At 39.6% G+C, this 20,203-nt stretch overlaps 1 protein-coding gene across 3 annotated transcripts in view; it reads right to left on the bottom strand.

Annotated features, from left to right (window-relative positions):
* The window catches only part of abr (ABR activator of RhoGEF and GTPase), a 243,304-nt gene that overhangs the window by 54,402 nt on the left and 168,699 nt on the right, over positions 1-20,203 (bottom strand). For all 3 annotated transcript variants that reach the window (XM_022680329.2, XM_022680332.2, XM_022680333.2), the window contains 2 exons: positions 16,437-16,534; positions 16,159-16,290 (listed from right to left, as the gene is read on the bottom strand). In XM_022680329.2, the coding sequence (XP_022536050.1) occupies positions 16,159-16,290; positions 16,437-16,534 (230 nt within the window). The remainder of the gene's footprint in view (positions 1-16,158; positions 16,291-16,436; positions 16,535-20,203) is intronic.

Genomic DNA, 20,203 nt, shown 5'->3' with positions numbered 1-20,203 from the left:
CAAAATAATGTATATGTGCATTTTGCTACATCCCATGAAAGCAAAAGTGTGCTGCACTGACCTGTGATTTCTGAGTTGCCTGTCTGTCAGTGTTTTCACTGCATACTACTTATTTTGCACGACAGCTTTACGTCTTCTAAACATGATCTAAAAGTGATGCTCAACAAGGTGTTGAAAGATTCCTCTGACAAATGACAGTGAATCTCCCACTGGTTAAAGTGACTACTCTCTGGAATACACAGGAGTGTAGACACACAAAGAAATGGTGCAAGTCAGGGGGTGATGTTTTGTTTGGGCAAATTACCTAGCATTCAGATAAACACAAATACAATAAAATAGCGCATGCACTTGAGAGCACACCTGACTGAACTTAATGAAGTATTGATTAGCCAAGCAAGTACTGGATTATAACTATGAGCAAGGAGCTGCTTCAGTGAGAAGGCTGGAAATAGCTCACACACCAGCGGGCATAAAACTGCAGTTGTTTATTGCACTGTCTGTATTCTCATTTTCTTTTACACAGTACTGTGTGTTACAGCATAGACTTTCTTTCTCTTTTTTAACTCTCTCCATTTCTTTCTCTCTCTCTCTCTCTCTCTCTCTCTCTCTCTCACACACACACACACACACAAAAACACGCTGATGAAACTCCTTCTCAAGTGCACAGGATATTTAATGCCTCCGTTCGATCTGGAAGCCCTGATTCAAAACATGAGCAGAATGTGTTACGGACCAAGACATCTAAAAGCTTGGCTCCCAGCCAACATATGGAACACCACATGGGAGATGACTGTAAAGAGCTATTATATAATACTATATAACCATTACTGACAGACTCAATACTGCTTGTGTTGGCCTCTAATAGAAACAGACAGGAAGGTTAGGAGAGATAAAATCATTTTGCACACAAAAAAAGTAAAAAATAATATTTTTTAAGATTATTTATGTTGTAAGTAGGTCGATATAGGTGAGCTTATAAGACCCTGTGTGCACACACACTTGTAACACACACGGAAGTCCCACACACACATACAGCTTTCTATTTTATTTTTTTTTTTTGTATAAACTTAATCTCTTAAAGGGCGAGCGGCACAGACTGCTGAATTTGAGTGTTATTGGAGATTCCATTAGAGTGAAGGACTTCAGTAAAAGAGTAAAAGAGGGTGTTAAGGTTGTGTATGGGGGAGGGTCTGAGCAGTGTGTGTGTGCGTACTCCCTGGGGGCTTCAGAGAGTGGAAAAGGTGGCAGGTGGGGGGCCGCATCGTGCCTTTTATGATTTATGATCTTGACATGCTGACACATCGCTCATCAGCCTGCGCTTTCTCCTTCTTTGTTCTCGAATTCATTCTCTCTTTCTTGTTTTTCTCCACTCGTACTGCTCCCTTAATGCTTAATGGGGGTCTGCCACATATTCTTCCAATTAAACATTTCCTGGTGGTTGCTGGGAGGTGTTATTTTTATAGTTTTACTGGCTAATTTTACATGTATTGTTTGCATGTATAGTGCAGGTTAGCTAAGGATAAAGGCAGGGAATTAAGGCCTGTATGACATCACAGACCCATTAGTGTTTAGCTGTGTTAAAGCATCAGATTTCCCATTAGTCTTCATTCTGCATTAGCATTTTATTTACATTCCTTTGGGTTTGGGTTGGGGGAGCTACTGTCTGTCACGTGGATAAACCCAAGCATTCCCTGCACTATAAAAGATACAGTTTACGATCAGATTTACAGGGCTGTAAATCAATCCCAGAGAAACACTGTAAACCTGCGTAAAACGTCAGTTTACTAACGGCTGTCAGTCAGCCTCGGCCGAGGCGCGTGTCCTTAGGGAGGCAGAGTGAATCTTGCACTGTTTGTTGGTGTGCTTTAATAGCATCAGCGAGGATGAAGGCACACTAATAGCTGCTCCCTCAGGCACATACAGGATGGAGCCCTACGCATTCACATTAATATCAGTGCATAATTGGACACCATCTGTGGCTTCTTTTTCCAGTCATCTCTTCTTCATCAGGGTGTGTTTTTCCAAATTCTCCGATGCTCCCTGATCTCTGTGTGTTTTGATCTACTTTCTGCCTTCTTCTCTTTTAGTACACATGGGATATCTATGATCCTTGAGTAGTTGATGTTTTCTCCATTAGAAGTTGCAGTAATTGCTGGTGTTAACAAAAAAACAAAACAAAAAAAACGAGCTGATTCAATATTAATTATTTTTCTACCATAGCTCACTGAAACACTGAAATAAATAATTGGGGGAGATTCTTAACTGATAAAATATATCTAATTAAAAATGTCAACAATGTTATATTTTATTTGAATTAGAAATCTGTTAATTTCTAATCTTAAATTGGAATTTTCTAAGATTTATTATTTTAATATTTTATTAATATTTCACCAGCATAACAGGTGCTGTTTTTTTTACCATGCACTGCCTGCAATGTGGTATTACTCGAAATTAACTTGAATAGAGATCTGTGTCCTGATTTAAACATTAAAAATATTGGGCTCCTACTATATTTATTGATACTTTATTTACTATTTTAACATAAGTGAATCCCACACATTAGTTAGAATTTAATTTCATACTGAAATTAAAACAACATCACTGGACAGCTGAACATGCTTGTGTGTCACATTACAATCCTCATTAATCAATTCTGACAGATTGACAGTTCACATATATGAATTCATAAGTGACACATATTTGTCTGTAATGGGAATTAATCTAAAATTCCACATACAGGCAAAAACACAGGCATGATCTGGACCACATGTGAAGGTGACTTAATTATGAAAGAAAAAAAATATCTGATTTGACAAGTCCACGCAGGCCTGAAAAATTTAATCTGTGCCACAAAACAATCAGATTTGAGTCACTTTAGCCTGGTAATTTAGCCTAATTAATCGGGAATAGGGAGGGCCAGCCTATCTACTCCACAAGGCCAAAAGTGTTCTCTGACTTTGTGCCTTGGATTGCTGTGCCTTCACAGGGAATTGAACCTGCTATTTGCTGATGATAGGCCCCAATGCTCAGATGGCTGCACCAGTTGGGAGCCCACATAACATCATTGTGCAAGACAGTGCCCATTTCTGGGACACAGATGGTCACAAGTGCAATTTGGCTGCCTGTTTTTCTTTCTCAGTAGAATTAAGGGATAAAAACAGCAACTCACTGCAGCCAAATCTGCTGAGCAGTTCTTCTGAAAGAATCTTCTGGGAGCTCTGGGAGCTCTACTCCAGAGACCTGGAGCTAAGCAGAGGGGCTTTAGTGAGGCTTTAACTTTGTCCTTCCTGACTAAACATGACCCAGATATTGCCAAAAAAAGACCGACGCCGCAGAAAGAAAATATAAACATCTGGAATCACAGGTAGAGACAGGGAGTGTGTGTCAAAGAGTTTTACAGGGCATATTAGTGAGAAGCCAAGACATTAATCAGTTAAGCGGGAGAGAACACATGATTGGATTAAGTAGACGCGACTGAGGCTTTGTTCTGAAATGGACACTATGACGATAAATACTGTATAACCAGAGGAACTATGGGTCATGTAGGGCAGTCATTATTCTAGCCTATTAATAAACAAGACAGCAATGGATTAGTTTTATATTTAAAGTAACAGTCTGAAAGTTTTGGGAGTAATTGCACAGAGCATGAGGAAGAGTACTTTTAAGGCAGATTTATGTAAACAAATAGCTAAATATATTACAATTGTGTGTTTTGAGTATAGTATTTAGTTCAATTTGTTCATATATGAAATGTTGTCAAAATATATAGTGTAATTACATAAAACAAACCTACCAGACCTCTCTGTTTTTAGAATTAATATCTATATATTGTTTAATATCTAATAATGTCTAATATGATACCATTATTTTTGAGGGTATTGTTAACTTTCTACTCCAAAGAAAAAACAATATCTGGGATTGCTGCTTTAATCATTAATGCAATTTAATCAATGTAGGTTCATCCAGTATAACTTATCAAATTTAATTAAGGATTTTTTCAATCTAATAATCGCTTTAAAGTAAATCAGTTAAGCGTGAAGAGTCTAGATTTAAACAAAGCATAGAGAGTGTGCTAATGTTCTCATTGTTTGGCTCCATGCTGTAAACCCCCACCCCAAACACATGGTCATGTACTTACTTACACACAGGTTTGAAGGACACAGCTCTCTTAATGGCCATCAGCTCCATTTAATTGATATAATTTACATACAGCATGATAAATGTCTACCTCCAATTAGTCCAAATTTACCCCAGAGGTGATTGTGTGTATGTGTGTGTGTGAGGTGGGGTGTGTATGGGTCTATTTGTACCCCGAAACTCCATCTGTCAGCTCTGACAGGACTTGCTTTGTCTACCTCTCCCCTGGGCGGCTGTGTGTGCATGAGTAAGGTTGTGTGTAAAATGAGGAAAAGCAACATGACGTATTACAGAAGGACATGACGGACTACCAGCGTGTGATTTATTGCAGACCACGTTATTCCTATCAGAAGCCATGCTCCGTTAACATGCCCCCACACAGCCACACACAAACAATAACAGCACGTGCACACGTGTTAAAACTCCCATTATATAGAAACACAAAGCAGCGCTGCCCAGAACGCTCTTACTGAGGGAATGCTAGTAAGTACTGCCTTATATCAATGACTCGTACCATTGCAAGGTGTTTTCACACCTGTGGTTGGTTTCTATAGTTCAGATGAGTTGTTTGGTTTGGTTTCACACAGGCATAAATCTAAACACACCAAAATGTGAACCAAAAAACAACACAAGAACATTGTCTCCTGTAATTGAGTTTAATTCTATTTTTCATATTTTTTTCTACTTCATATTATTTTATCTATTTTTTGTTATTTATACAACTATTCTGTATCACCCATTTACCCTTGTACTTTTAAAACTTTATTCGCAATGTCATTTGAGAATTTCCACAGAACTAAACATCCCCAGACCTGTGAACCTTGAACTTTTCTGAAAATTTTACAGAAAGAGAGAGAGAGAGAGAGAGAGAGAGAGAGAGAATGAGAGATCCTTCAGTACAGCAATGTGGTATTGACGATTTGGAGGAAAATGAAGCGTGGAAGAAAGTAGCGGTTGGTTCAATAGTAAGCTTGCTGAATTAGTGTGTGTGCTAACCACTTAGCATGAAAGAGCGAGTGGCCACAAACACACTCACAACAAACTTTGAACAACATGGCGAATTGCTAGATCATCTCAGCATATGCGTACCTTAGAACACGGAACCGTACAAGCATACTAAGAGCTATTTTACATTATTGGCAACACTAATCTTATTTCAAACTTTTAAAAAAATACTCTTAAAATCTAATAATATAAAATCTAAAGGCATCAGACCTTTGCATTCCCCCAGAGGAAACACAAAGAGTGGCAGAGCAGCATGAGTGAATACACAGTGAGTCAATAAGGCTAAACACACAATGAATCAATCTGTAGCAGAACAATGTGCTGGCTGTGAGGACCTCTGCTCTTGCACAAGACTGTTAATTAGAGGTGTAATGTGAAGTGTAAGCATGCGGGGAGTTCAGCAAAGCCCAGCTCCAATGCCATACTTCATCATGAGTTTCAGCATAAAGCGAGCTGCCAGGAAAAGTCAGCTTTGTTCTCTTCCCCCCCACTTCTTTCTCCTTCACTCCTCTCTACCTCCCTCCATCCTTTGGGAAAGGGTTCAAACAGATCTGGTTACGGATTAGATAGATTAGAAAGCATGAGCAGAGAGAGAGAGAGAGAGAGAGAGAAGGAGAGAAAGAGAGAGAAGGAGAGAAGGAGAAATGAGCAGGGGGGCAGGCATGTTGTAAAGGCTAACAACACAAGGCTGTCAGAGGTCAAAGGGCAAAGCTGAGAGGGGTCTTGGATCAGATCGGCCTAGTGAACCTCCGCAGGGACAGTGGAGGGGGGGTCCGGGTGGGGTGAGGTCCAGGTCTGAGGGCCAATAAAGCAGCACAGTGACCAGGTCAGAGTTATTATGTTACAGATGCACATGCAATAACACTTTATTACATTGTTAATGCCTTGTAGAGCCTCAAGTAACATTCAACTAAGTGTTCATTAAATGCAACTGAACTTTTAGTTGAATGTAAATGATTTTCTGTTGAATTAATGTTTAAGCTTTAAATGTATTTACATTCAGCTGAGAGTTCAGTTGCATTTGTTAGATATTCAGTTGAATGTTTGTTGAATGTCATCTGAATGTTGGGTGAGCATCTATAAGGCATCTCTAATAGACAATCCAAGTAAATCTGCTACCGTACCTCCTAATGCAGAAAGTATTCACTCAAAGGCATAAGGTCACTAATTACATAAGCCTTATTATCAATGTTTCATGTTGATCAACAGTTTTACAGTATTATTTTGTTTTGTTCCTTAACTCATAAAAATATAAAGAATTTGACAAATGCCTGATGAATAACACAGCTGTACAACTATAAAACCAACTCGAGTGCTGATAGACAGATATAACAGAATTAGCAGTTATGATATTAATGTCTACAACTAGGCCCTTGTGACTGATCCAGAACATTGCCACACAACTTGTCTTTAAAGTTTCTAAGTTCAGCCACCTTTCTCCACTGCTGATTTTCCTTCACCAGTCCCTCTGTATCTGATGGCAACTTTTAACACCTGATTTGAACCAAAATCACTTTCTAGCTTCAAGATTGGCCTGGCTTGACCCATCATCTTTCAAGACTCTTCTCTGTCATAGCATCTAAGTGGTGAAACGATTCCCTGGTGTGTCTGAGTGTCTGTTTTTTATTTTTACATGTATTAATTAAAGGAGGTTGTGAATTGTTAAGCGATTGTGTAAATGATTATGATGTCTTTATTTTACTATACTTCTTTTGTACTTCGAACATGCATTACGTACTCCATCTTGTCTGCTTTAACCATGACAAATTGTGTCTAGCATACATTAAGGATATATTGTTTAGTTATAACAAGTGGATTAAAAATTAAAATCTCAGTGATCCTACAATGGCATTTATAAAAAAGCAGGAGAGACTCGCAGAAGAAGTTTGTGTATAGTTTTTGAAACTTTAAACTTAACTCTGTGAGGATTATAGCTTAGAAAGTGTATGTAAGGACACCGAAACAGCACATTTACCAGCCTCAAGCACCACAAGCTTGAAAAAGACCACATGTTCTCCAGGAGATCTGAGGACCTAAAAGGGAAAGTGAGGAGAGAGGGAGAGAAAGAGAAAAGGCAAGGGTGGCTAGTAGAAGCGTAGCTAGTGTTGGCTTTAAATCTCCCATAATTCCTGTATGTAAAGTGCTACGGTCGTCAACTCCACCGTTGCATAACACATCCCCAAAGAGGCTGTACTGTCACGCAATCTTTAAGGTCAGCGGCTTAGCAAAGCTGTGAGACAGAGTTTCAGAGGGAAGGAGAAAACTTGGAGCTTTTAGACCTTATCTGACTGAGCAAAAACTCTTTTACTGTATCCTGAATGAACCTGGTTGGGAGTTCAGCCAAGTATTAAAATACACTGACATGTCAAAAGTCATGTGAAAGCAAGATGTAAACTGATCATGAAGTGTTACCTCAGGGGGCAGCTTGGGAACGACGGTACCTGTATAAGTTGTGAGGTATTATCTTGTGAGTAAAACTGAAAATTGGCCAGGATGCTCATGGCAAGAGAACATGAATTATCAGAGTTTGAGCGAGGCCTGATAGATGGGATGTTAAATTTGTTAAGTTTTGCAAGCATTAAATTAAATTTAAATCACATTTTACAAGGAATGCTAATACAAAGCATGTTTACAGAGATCCAGGTCCAAGCATAATGGCACAACAGTGGCAAGAAAAACCTTAAAATAAAAAGGAAGAAACCATGGAAGGAACCAAGATTCCAAGACATGGAGGGGATCCCATCCTCCTCTGGTCGACACCAGATAACATAACAAATAATAGAACAACAAGAATAACAGTAGTATCCAACCACAGTGGATGGCGACTCTAATAAAAAGACAAAACTCATGGGACACAATACAAGTCCCATTTCCAATGACATGCGGCATGACAATGTACTAATTTTTTAAAGCTATTCTTAGCTTTAAAAAATGTTGCCAGACTCCTTCTGGGAATTATCACACTCAACCTTCAGTTCCCCATCAGTCAGCACACTGGTCTGAAGACTGATAAGTAAAGATTTCATCTGCACAGGTCATATATTTAAGTAGTTAAAATGTAGTGAACTGGACAGTCATCGATTGGCCTTGTATTGCTCCACTCAGCGTTGCTTCAAAGCACCATTATCATCTCCCACTGGGTTGAAAGGAGCAGCAGATCATGTAGCTCTTTACTAGTTAATCACTGTTGTGATCCACAGAGGTCAGAGGTTATCTCTCTAGGGTCAGAGCCTGATGGATTGCCTGAAGGACATCCACTAGAGTAGACCATCTGAAATAGTGGAGAATTCCACTGATGTTGGAGGTGCGAGACGGTACACTACAATACTGGCATTCATAAATAACTGGATTGGAAATCAGTTGGAAAACTGATCTAGAAGTTTTAAATCAGGGAAAACTTGGTAACACCCACACCTGTATACGTTGTGAGGTGTTTTCTTATGAGGAAGGTTAAACACTGGTCAGCATGCTCATAGCAAAAGAGGTTTAGATATAAAATAATGATAGCAGGTGCCAGATGTATGAAGAAAGGACAGCAACTTGGTTCTGATCCATCAGCTCACAAAACCCTTTGGAGTGATGTGGAGAGAGAGCACCATCTACACACCCAGAGAGAGCAAGGCCAATTGTGCTCTCTCAGGGCTCTGGCAGCTGATGGCAAACTACATGACCGGGATTCAAACTAGCGATTCTCCTGAACATAGTAGCAGCGCCTTAGTCCGCTCGGAGCCCGTCAAGATTGCATACCATAACTCATACAATATCAGTCTGGATGAATGTTTTAAACATTTATGCTGTACATCATTCACTGATGTTTAGCAGCTGTTTTAGGTGTGTGTAAAATAATCTATGCCTTCTTTTTTTGGTGGAGAACCACAACTAGACTTTTGATCTGCCAAAAAGACAATGCAGGATGTCATAGCATTCATCTAGTGATGGAGTGGTCTGGAGAATGATGAAGTTTAAGTGATGTCATGGACAACACCAGATTTAGAGACCACTGAAGCTGAGTGTGACTGAGTTTTGGGAGCTGTGTGGAAGAAGAAAAACTCCTACAACCACTACAGGAAGTCTGTGAGAACACAGAACTCCACATTTAGTGTGTCTCAGCAGTTTTAAAGACTAAGAGGTTTATAATACCCCACTGCAATTAAGAACAAAATAAAAAAAAACTCTTCTTTTCTTCTTTAAAAAAGAATAATACTTGCAGTAACAGGCTATAAAAGGCTATTTGACCATGTAAGGCTTTTTACGTGCTGCAGCCACAGGCTCAGTCAATAAACGGGAACTCCCCGGGGATAGAAGGGAAAGATTTGGGCTCCTTCCACCATGACCAGTTAAGAAAACAGACACACTCCAACAGTTATGATTCATCCTCAATACTGCAAGACACTCATACCATATCTCCATCAGTTTATGTGGACTTGGGTTTGTAGTAGAGCAGTCTAGAAGAACTTCATATAGGACTGAGTTAGTCATAAAGTAGTAAACATAATCTGACCTCTGGTCTCCTGCTTATGGCTGTGGAGGTGGAAGCTATGCGTCATCTCCACAGCCGCAATGCTAATATAGACGTCTGTGACCTCAGAGCAGACAGATGGATAAAAGGAGGTTGCAGAGCTAAACGTAGTAACAGAAGCCGAAGAATGTTTGGTCTTTGACATTTTTATGGACAGTAGTATGTAATACAGTGTCAGAAGCCACAAGCAAGTCTATGGTTATAGTAACGATGGTTTGAAGCAAGTGTGCGATTATATGGGGATTCAGTTTCCATAATTCTGGCTTTAACAGCAGGTTTTAAGCTTCTACTACATGTTGAGAATATCATGCATGCCAAAAAGCTGAACTGAAAACAATACAGTGAAACACTTGTTTATATTAAAGAAGTTAAAAAAGCTCTAGATTATTAACTATATAATAGGTCATCTCTTCCATTATTACATAGGAATATCATGTGAGCAAAAAGTGACATCAATAAGCTGTACAAAGCCAGCCTGCCTCAAGCATAAGGTTTCTTTAAAATATAGGAAGTCACATATCTTGTGTAGTATTTAGCACAAAGCTTTAGGCATTAATCTTTAAGACTAGACTAAAAACATACTTGTTTGGTAATAATGTTTTGGTAATATTGTTTATATTGGCTGCAGATCCAGGGGTTGATGGACAAAGGGAAATGCTGGTGCTGTTGTTCACCCACTGGATGCGGTCAATCAGGTTTGTGATCGGTGGATCGGGTGGATTCCATTGTTTCAGGGTGCTTCCATGTCTATGTTACCTTCTGGCTCTCTCCCTTTGGTTAGCGCACTGCTTTATGTAGGTACTGACCACTGGGTACCAGACCATGCCAACAAACACTGATGTTTTGGAGATCTGATACAGTCATCTAGCCATCACACTTCGGTATTCAGTATACAAAGTGTCTACCCATTTCTTTCTTTTCACATATCACAACTTGAATTGCCTATTATGCCTAATATATTCTTCTCCTTGACAGAAGCCAACATAGGTTAACATAATAATAATAATAGTCATCATGTATGTTCATTCACTAATGTTATGGCTGATCAGTGCAGAGTTAAAACTGTAGAAATTCATCAACAATTCATTAACTGGGACTTGGCAGTCATTGCACATCTCAAGCCACAGCTTTCAACTAACATTAAAGCAATTATAAATGCTGGATAAAGATCACTTCCTCTGCTTTATCTGCTTCCCACTGTTCCTCTGCGCTCTCCTCAGCCAAGAAGGTCACGCTGCAGTCTCCTAGAAACCAGGAACATCTGATTTCAGGGGACTTTTCAGGACAGAACATCCTATTCCTTCATCACTGCCCTCGTCTGTTCCGCAGCAGCTCCACACATACGGTGAAAATATCTCTTTGCTGCCTGCAATAGTGATGTTCCCTGCTTGTTTTGTTTCATGGTTATATGCGCACCGCTGCCAAAGCCACAGAGAAGGGGAAAAAGAGAGAGAGAGGGAAAGATGAGACTGAGCGAGAGCGGAACAATCAGGAACAAAGAGGCGGTGCACAAACAAGCCCACGCGCGGTAGGCATCTCAGTATGGTCCCTTACATAATAGCATTCTTAAACAGTCACACACACGAGCCGCATGCAGCTGCTGCATTAAATTATGAGCCCGCCACTACATCCAACGAGTTGATGAGATTGGGATTTGGGGTGGGGGGTGGCGGGTGGTCGGCCTGGAGCTAACAGCTGGCAGGCTGAACAGGTGTTTATCATTTAGCATCTGTCAGATTTGCATCATTTATATAGATTTACATTTAGCAGATGCTGTTATCTTAAGTGACTTGCAGTGTTAGCTAAATGTAATGTAATGTAAGAAGTGTTTAGCAATAATCTTTTCTAATACCACTAAAAAACACTTAGCACTGTTCAATACAAATCTCTACAGTTTCTTCTAATGGTAGATATAAAGTTGCAGTTCTGCTAAACATTTATACAGAAAACTGGCTGTATCATGTATGTAACTATTGACATACTTGCCAACATGTGCTACATGTATTACTGAAAGTTTCCACTAGAGGGCAGTCCAAATAATACTGATCCACAAGCTGCGTTCCACGGTAAGCAGTTTCGAAGCGAGGGACCATTCATACGCAGTTGAGAAATGCAGCAGACATTTGGAACGATATGAAGGACGCAACTGATGTATCATTCATGGCTCCCATTTCCATACGGTTATCCACAATTCACTTCACACATACAACTACAATGGAAAAGAAAAAGAGCACCAAAAAAGCTGTCAAAAACATGGCAGAAAATAAATCCTCCAGAGCAACGTCTATTTTCAAATATTTCAAAATGATTTATGAAATATTGCTGCAAAGAAATTAAAAAGCATTCAAGTTTCAAGCCTTAATGTCATGCCATAATGTCTGCAAGTGACACCACCACAAAGCCTTGTAAGACTATTCTAAATGTGCGACCAACAGGCTACTGCCCAGTATTGCACTTACTGTTTTTGTGTGTTCTGCAAAAACACAGCAGGAAACAAAGCAGCCACATGTGCCTATTTGCCTACAAAGCATGCCTATGTGAAAGCATAGTTAACAGCAAACATATCTCTAAAATAAGCCATTATACTCATCAAGCTTAAACCAAGCAAAAACCTACAGCTTCACAATGATTTACACACGTGTAACAACAGCATATGCAATTACACCGTTTATTTTACGCATTTAGGAATTTGTTACAGGACTAAATCCAATTCAATCTTTTTTTTTTATCTACTAAATTCTGATACAGCGTTTTCTGCTACACACAGTTGTTTCTCAAAACCATAGTTCCACTGCACGTTTGCGAACACTCGAACGTTAAGTTGCTTAGTTGGAACTGCGGCTTAAGGGCTGTGGTTCTGATCATCTATGTTTAAGGCAATACTATGAGTTTGTCAATGCTGATCCACTTAATTCAACTTATTTCTTGACTAAAACACACTTGATGTAACTTCACCGATATGTATTAGGTTAAGTAGATGTTTTTGAACAGGGGAATCACTTAATGCTGGGCACTGAATGGTTGTACTCCAGTATTAAACAGTTTAGAGTTTGGTGGCCCCTTCTCTATAGTTCCCCAACTGTTTTTTAGCCACATTACTCAGGGGCCGCAGCTGTGCAGACTTTCACCACTCTCTGCTCTTTGCATCCATCAGTGGGATATAGTGGTCAGTCACCTCCAGATGCTTCATTCCTGAGGCCTCATTATGCATCCATTTCACATATTGGAGGGCAAGTGTTCCAGCACATTCTTGGTTAAGACCAAGAAACTGCATGCCTCATCGCCTCACTGTCTTTCAGATATGTACGGGGAGGATGGGAAGCATCCGAGCTTCTCAAGCAATTTCACAATAACTAACTGGAGGCAGTGGACTGGTTTGGACACCAGTTAACTTCTTAAACGTAGTGAAACTCAGCAGGAAAGTATCTAGTCCTTAGAGAAGGACAACACAAGGTGTTAACATTAATTAACATTAACATTAATGTACAGTACTGTGCAAGAGTTTTAGGCACCAGAGCAAATGACACTAATCCATTTATCTCAGCAATATGAATGTTTTTACCTGAAAAAAGCACCACGTGTGATTTGATAAGATGCTAAAAAACAAAAACAGTAAAAAGTAACAAGAATTTCGAATTTTTCACTAAGTATCTTATTTCCTGTGAGCCAAGCTGAAGAACAAAGTGTAGTTCCAGATTTCTCTTGGATGCCCTCAGCCAGCGTGTGTATATGTTCAGTTGTGTCAGCAGATCACCTGATTTACCAAATTTACCAATTTACCAACCAAGTGTCGATATGATGGGAACTAGAAGTAACTCTATTAAACGCAGATAAGGAGAGATCAGGAGATGTTTTAAGGAAAACAGGGCTGTTAAAGCTTTGCTTTTTGTAAAATAGCTGTTTGTATTTATTGTAATGCTAGTGTTTTACTAAGCTAATAAACACTTACTTCACAGATAAACTTTTTCAGATTCTCAGATTGAATTCAGCACTTCATGCAAACGTTTAAAAGAAAAACAAACAGTGGCATAAAAATGAAGAAAGGGGCAACTCAGTATCAGAGAGGCCTCAGGTCTCAGACAGGAAGGAAGGTATTAAGCAGGTTAAACCAGGAGGCCAAACAAACCTACAGCAGCTATTAAAAGCAGCATTTGAAGGAGGAGTGGAACAGGATACACACTACACAGAAGACAAGGTGAAAGTCTAAGGAGTATGACTGAATCTCTTTATATACATGGAGGATTTAACTTGAGCCAATCTTGACCTCTGACACCAATAAAACAAGCTGTATATATAAACCTCAACACCCTACAAGACCAGAGATTCAGTACCATATAAGTCATCTTAGAGGACCCAAAAAAAATTCCTAAATATTTTAATCCCTGATCACCACCAGGCCCTCTCATCAAAGTTGTAAGAAAAGTGTTAATGCGGGAGCCTGTGTAGGTGAGAGTACAGAGAAACTGAAGATGCTCTCAGCTCACCCCTGGCTACACTCCCCAGAGAAAAATACAGAAAGTGAACAAGAGAAACTCAGCTGCAATTAAATTCACCCCACTTTCCGCCTTAGATGCTGCCCTAGATTCTGCAGGAGGAAGAGAATGCGAGGAATGCTTTTGGAATAATAATTTAGTGTGGAGTTAAACGGCCAGCTTGGCAAAGCGGATCATAATGACAATAACATTAGTACTGGCGCAGTGTCTATCAGTCACTCACACAATAGGCCAGTGGGCTTGGCCAACTATCAATAAAAAAAAAGCCTGTTTATAGCCGAGCTGGGCCTGTACTTATGTTCCATTTGCACTCATCATCAAACAAATACTTGCACTCAGAGTTGCAAGAGGTGTATTTCATAACCAGGCAGATTGAATATTCCTTCAGATAGCATCAAACACATTTTCAATAAGGGAACAGGTCAGGCAATTTGGCTAGCAGCTTTGACATAGCATCTGTGTTTTCAACACAAGCTCAAGAAGGCAAAATTCAGTACCGTATTTGTCAGACTATGCGGTTCACTGGATTATGAGGCACACTATCAATGAATGTCTAATTTCTGGTCTGTTTTCATAAATAAAGCACACTGGTTTATAAGGCGCATTAAGCGACACTATAGGGATGCCTTCATCGAAGTGAGCAAGGGTGTCGCCATGTTTTCCTTCTAATCTAAATGGGGAAGCTAATGAAAGCTGTAATTGTGAAACGAGCACTAGATGTTAATCTAAACAGATTTCTCTGCTAAAAAACTGTTTATTTGGTAATGATGGAGTACAGCACTTCTGTTTATTTACAGAAAGCTTAGATTTTCAATAGTTTTTCTAAGAGTGAGTTTTCAGTTAAGATTCTCCAGCTCTAAGGCTGTGATGAAGCAGCATTAGCATTAGCCACTAATCTCAGCCCTAGCTGGAACGTAAATGCTCCCCGATAGCGCCAGACTGAGGAGCTTTGAGTGTTTCTGTAACCCAGGGCTCTATTATCTAGCAGTTCATCCCACGTAGCTTGTTTTAACTTAGTAAACAAGCAGACTACAGTCCGATATACTCGCCTCTGAATGGCAATAGAGCTAGTGCTGCGGTTAGCACCTAATGCTAATGCTTATAATGTGGTACATTAGCGGAGTGGCTTTACTGCTTCTTAATACCTGACTGGTAGAATTCATACATAAGACGCCTTTTTTTTTTTTTTTTTAAGTGTGCCTTGTAGTGTGAAAAATACGGCATGTGGAGTGTGCACTCGCTTTATTAACATAGAGTTGTCTAAGGCTGAAAAAGTGCCTTTAAAAAGATCAATGGTGATCTGGCATGATTAGTGTGGCTTATTGAGGGGAGCAAAGCATCCTGGTAGTGCAAATTAGAGGTCATGGTGACATCACATTGGACAGCCCTGATCTACATCAAACACATACACACGCCATTCACCATTCGTCTACAATAAAGCGTAAAGAGAAAAAAGGAAATAAATATTGAGAGTAAACTAAAGAGTTGCAATAGCATGGAGATTAATTGGGCTGAATGTTTATTTGTTAAAAAACAGTTTAAACCTGCTTTTTGGTGACATAAAACTATGGTGGCATGTGAGCATTATCCTCTCATTCTTCTCAGAGTTTCAAACACTTTGTTTCTTTCAATGGAAAAAATGAATTTTAGCATTTACCCACTGAAACACAACCACACGTCAAGCACCACCACAAGTTCTCAGTGTGAAAGCATCGCACACATTTAGTCACTCACTGAAGTTTAATTGGGACTTTTCCCACATGGGGGAAGAATGGGGAAAGAACTGTGGCTTCTCAGACTGTGAAAACCACCACTAAAGCAAGCAAGTGTTTAGCAGACAACAATACTGTTGACTCAGACAGGGGAAGCCCAGGGTATGATGCCAGTCTTCTTTTTTAAATGGCAACATTGGGTTTCTTTCTTTTTCCTTTTTTCCTATGAGGGCACATGATGTATAGCCAGCTTCGTGAACCAACAGCCAGAGAGTTTTTTTTTTTCTCCTACCTGTACTTGGCCCTTGCCCATGATCTTGTCTACGATCTCGTTATCATCTTTGTTGAGCTTGGACTTGTCGTAGCATTTCTCATAGCAGAGGATTCGCAGGCACTGGGAGCCTTCCAGCTCAATCTCAAACTCCTATTGAAGGAAGATGAATAGGAGAGAAAAAAGACACCTCACTGGACTGGCCTAGACTTAACCCAATCACAAACACTTCGATCAGGGGTGGATAATGGAAGGAAAATGAAGATGATTGAATAAACTACACTGAACATAAGACTTGCCTCGTTCCATTGTGGTTCAGCGGTATCCCGGAACACACGGGTTTTCGCCTTACTCACGAAGTAGCCAAAAGAATCCACCTCCAGAGTGCAGTACAGGTCTAGAAAGAAATCACAATGATTACATTATCAATATGTGTCACACACATAGAAATATGCAGACATATTTAATGCACGTGTTGACAAATGTTGACTTGAATCTTTCTACACAACATTGAAGTATGTTATAACAGATTATTCCCATTAATGCATTAATGCTTTCAACATCATGTTACCACAACCAGTAGCTGTCATGACTACAATGTGCTACAATGTTGTACCAGTCAGGAAAACTCCACACCACATGATAGCTCATGACATGTTTATAGCATGGTTATATCAGTTTAATGCAGCAGTGTAAGTGAAGTGTTATCAAAGTATCAATTCTTTATATTATTTTAGGGGCTGGTTTACTTCCATATCAAGCCTAAAAAAAAATCCCTTAAAAAAGGCCCTCACGCACCACTACGTGTTAACTCCTTGTGTTATTTCTATCCTTAGAATATAGCTGGACATGCATAACTAAACTGTATCTGCGGAAAACATTATTAAGACATTTTTAATATATATCATCACAATCATTAACAAGGAAAGCTCATTCACAGTCTAGATATTAGTATTTCTAATAATACTCTCTTAATACTCTGTTCTGGTGCACTGGAGGTTCAGACTATCCAGTGCTGAGAAGCAGGGTTGCCACCATTTATTGCCATTTTTATTTTTAAATATTGATATTTTAAACATTTTAACTTAACAATCATAACAAAAACAAATAATGCATTACTTCAGACATGTCCAAGTAATGGGGATAGATAAACCAGGAAACCTTTAAGAATAAATACAATTAAAAAAGATGTTTATTAAAATGTTGAGCAGAAGATTTTATATGTATCAGAAAAGTTGCTATATAAAGGGCTTGGTAAACTTCTCAGGGATCTAGACTAACCTTTTGCACTGGAAGAGCAGTAAAAGAGCAGTAAAACCACTCTGCTAAAGTCCAGCATTAATCTGTTTTTTTTAGTGATGTTTCTCCATCACCAAGGCTGGAGCAGTATTAGCATTAGCTGCTAACCGCAGCTCTAGCTCTTTCACTATTCAGAGGTGAGTATATCAGACTGTAGGCTGTGCGTTTACTGTGTTAAAACAAGCTAAGTGGGACGAACTGCCAGCTGATAACACCTTGGCTTGACCACATGACCACATTTTTGTGTTTAAAACATGGCAAATGTTAACATGAAATAAAAGCCCATAACATTTGAAGCACTTTAGACATTACAGCTCTTTTAAAATGCCAAAAAGACATTGCCTTCAAAGTGAGAATGATCAATAATTTCATATAATGAGTTTAATTAATTAGTTGTGAAGGTTGTAATACTAATTTCAGACCATTTCTCATGTTCAGTCCTATAAATGCTGTGTTTTTTAAAGAGCACTCAAGGCTGGACAGAGCAATTGCACAGTGTATGTCAATGGTCTTTGGCCCTGACAGCTTATTTTCTGAAGCGTGAGACCATTAATTAGCAAGTGTGTCAGTGCCAAAAGCGAAAATATGGAGAGAAACTCGAAAGAGGTCGACCCCCTCAAGGCTGACATTGCGGATAGAAGAGCATCAGGTTGCCAATTGCCTGTATGTCTTACCCCCCCATGCCCTGATAATGACTCTAACATACACATACGCACACATACACATGCTTTCTGATTGATTCACTGCCTACAACAGGGGGCGTGGCTTTCTGACAGCATGATGGATTGCTACACCATGGGACCTCCGACCTGGAAAGTGTGTAGAAGGCGAAAGGAAATGTTTACAGCATAACAGCTCTGTCCCGCATGGCCAAGAAGTGTGAGTACTGCGTTAGTATTAACGTGTCAATCAATACGCTAAATGGACTGTAATGGATATGTAAATGAAGGAGGGGGGGCAGTGCTGAAATGTAATGGAATTTATGCACACGCACACGCACACACACACAATACTAAAGAGCCCGACAAATTTGGCCTAGTGGAAGGTAACGTAATGACGTTATCGTTCCTGTGATAAATTATAACGAAGTACATGGTGGATATTTTTAGCACTTTCAGAACACAGAAAAGCAAATCAACTTAAAGGTCTCATTCCACTAAAATCGACTTTTTCTTGTTCTTTGTATAATACTTTAGGTCTCTCTGAGTTGTATATGCATACTGCATATGAAATGCATTCTGCATTTTCTCAGCCTCCACTGTCTGCAGTAGCTAGTAAAAAAAATCCTCAGAAATACGAGTTGATCAGAGAGACATTAGCATTAGCTACATTAGCATTAGCTACGTCAAGAAGTGAGTTCATGGCTTCGCCCACCTCGGCTCAGGACCGTCCACAGACAGAGCTGGACCCATGCTACAGCATTAGCAGCTATAGCTTTACAGCTCTGTTTATAGCTTCTGTTTACAGAGCTAGTTACCGTTAGCTATCTTGTGTAAGTAACTGTTGGTTTAAATCGGATCTCCGGTTGATACTGTGTTCTACTGAGACCTTAAATAAATACTAGGGAAGCATGGTTTGACAGAGCAGCTCAACTCGACAGGACAACGGTCGAAGTGGGCGCCGTTTGCGTCAGATTTTATGATGGGGCTTCGATGTGGTGAAACTGAGCACTGAATCACAAGGTCTGAGGTAAGAGTTAGCAGCCTTAGACTTAGGTTATTCGCGATGCCGTGGGATGAGAGCTGTAAAATTGACTGTGAGGGAGGCAGACAGACGTTCTCTGCTGCAGTGCTGTTAGCCAATCAGAGACGATATGCATGTATGAATATTCATGAATGTGTGCATGTATGAATATTCAAGAGCCAAAACCTGACTTTCTTCAGAGACCAGTAATTTAGTGATCTAAGGCAGGGCTAAATCGAAACACCAGAGCACTTTTTTTTCACAAAAAATGGCTCATGTTGCATTCATTTATACTAAAGACCACAACTGTTTAAAATGAATTTAAATTGATGGAATGAGACCTTTAACAATCATATGTGCACAATTTAGAACTTTCAAAACCTTTAAAACTATACTAAATCTTCAAGGATACAATATAATCACAATACACTGCTCATGATACCAATGATATCACAATACTGTGATTCTGCGATACTCAACAAAAAGCAAGACAATTCTCTACAATTCTTCACAGCATTTGTGTAACTGAAGAGGATACAATTATCACACATATATAGGAAACAGACACAGCTAAAAAGTCTGACATCCAGGTTATTCAGACTTAGAGAGAGAGAGGACAGGACACTCATTATGTTCAATTACGAAAGAAAGCAATAACAAAAGAGAGAGAGAAGCTACAGTATTTACTGTCTGACCCTCTTCAAATCCTTTACATCCAGAACACCTTTCAGAGACTGTTAACTCTCACCCTATAACTGTATTTAACACGTCTAACCCTCTAACATTCACACAGCAAGGCTTCTTCTAACTGTGTGTGTGGGTGTGTATGCGTGTCCTATTTCTACCAGCCCTAGTTGCCCAGCTCTGAATCCCAAAAAGATGAAAGGAACGCCAGATATACACCTCCTCCGGGTCCGGGGAGGAACTGGAGGATTTTTAGCAGCACCAGGCACAGAAACCCAGTTCTTCAGAAGAGGATAAACACACATATAAATCCACCTCTGTCTCACAAGCCAGGGCACCAAGCAGACTAGGGCAGCAGGAGGAGGGGAGAAGGCTCTATCTGCTCTGGAAATAAAGGTGT

Source organism: Astyanax mexicanus, chromosome 1 (genome assembly GCF_023375975.1).
Source record: "Astyanax mexicanus isolate ESR-SI-001 chromosome 1, AstMex3_surface, whole genome shotgun sequence".
NCBI lineage: Eukaryota > Metazoa > Chordata > Actinopteri > Characiformes > Acestrorhamphidae > Astyanax > Astyanax mexicanus.
Note: the sequence above shows the minus strand (reverse complement) of the source record. Positions and strands in the feature narration are given on the sequence as shown.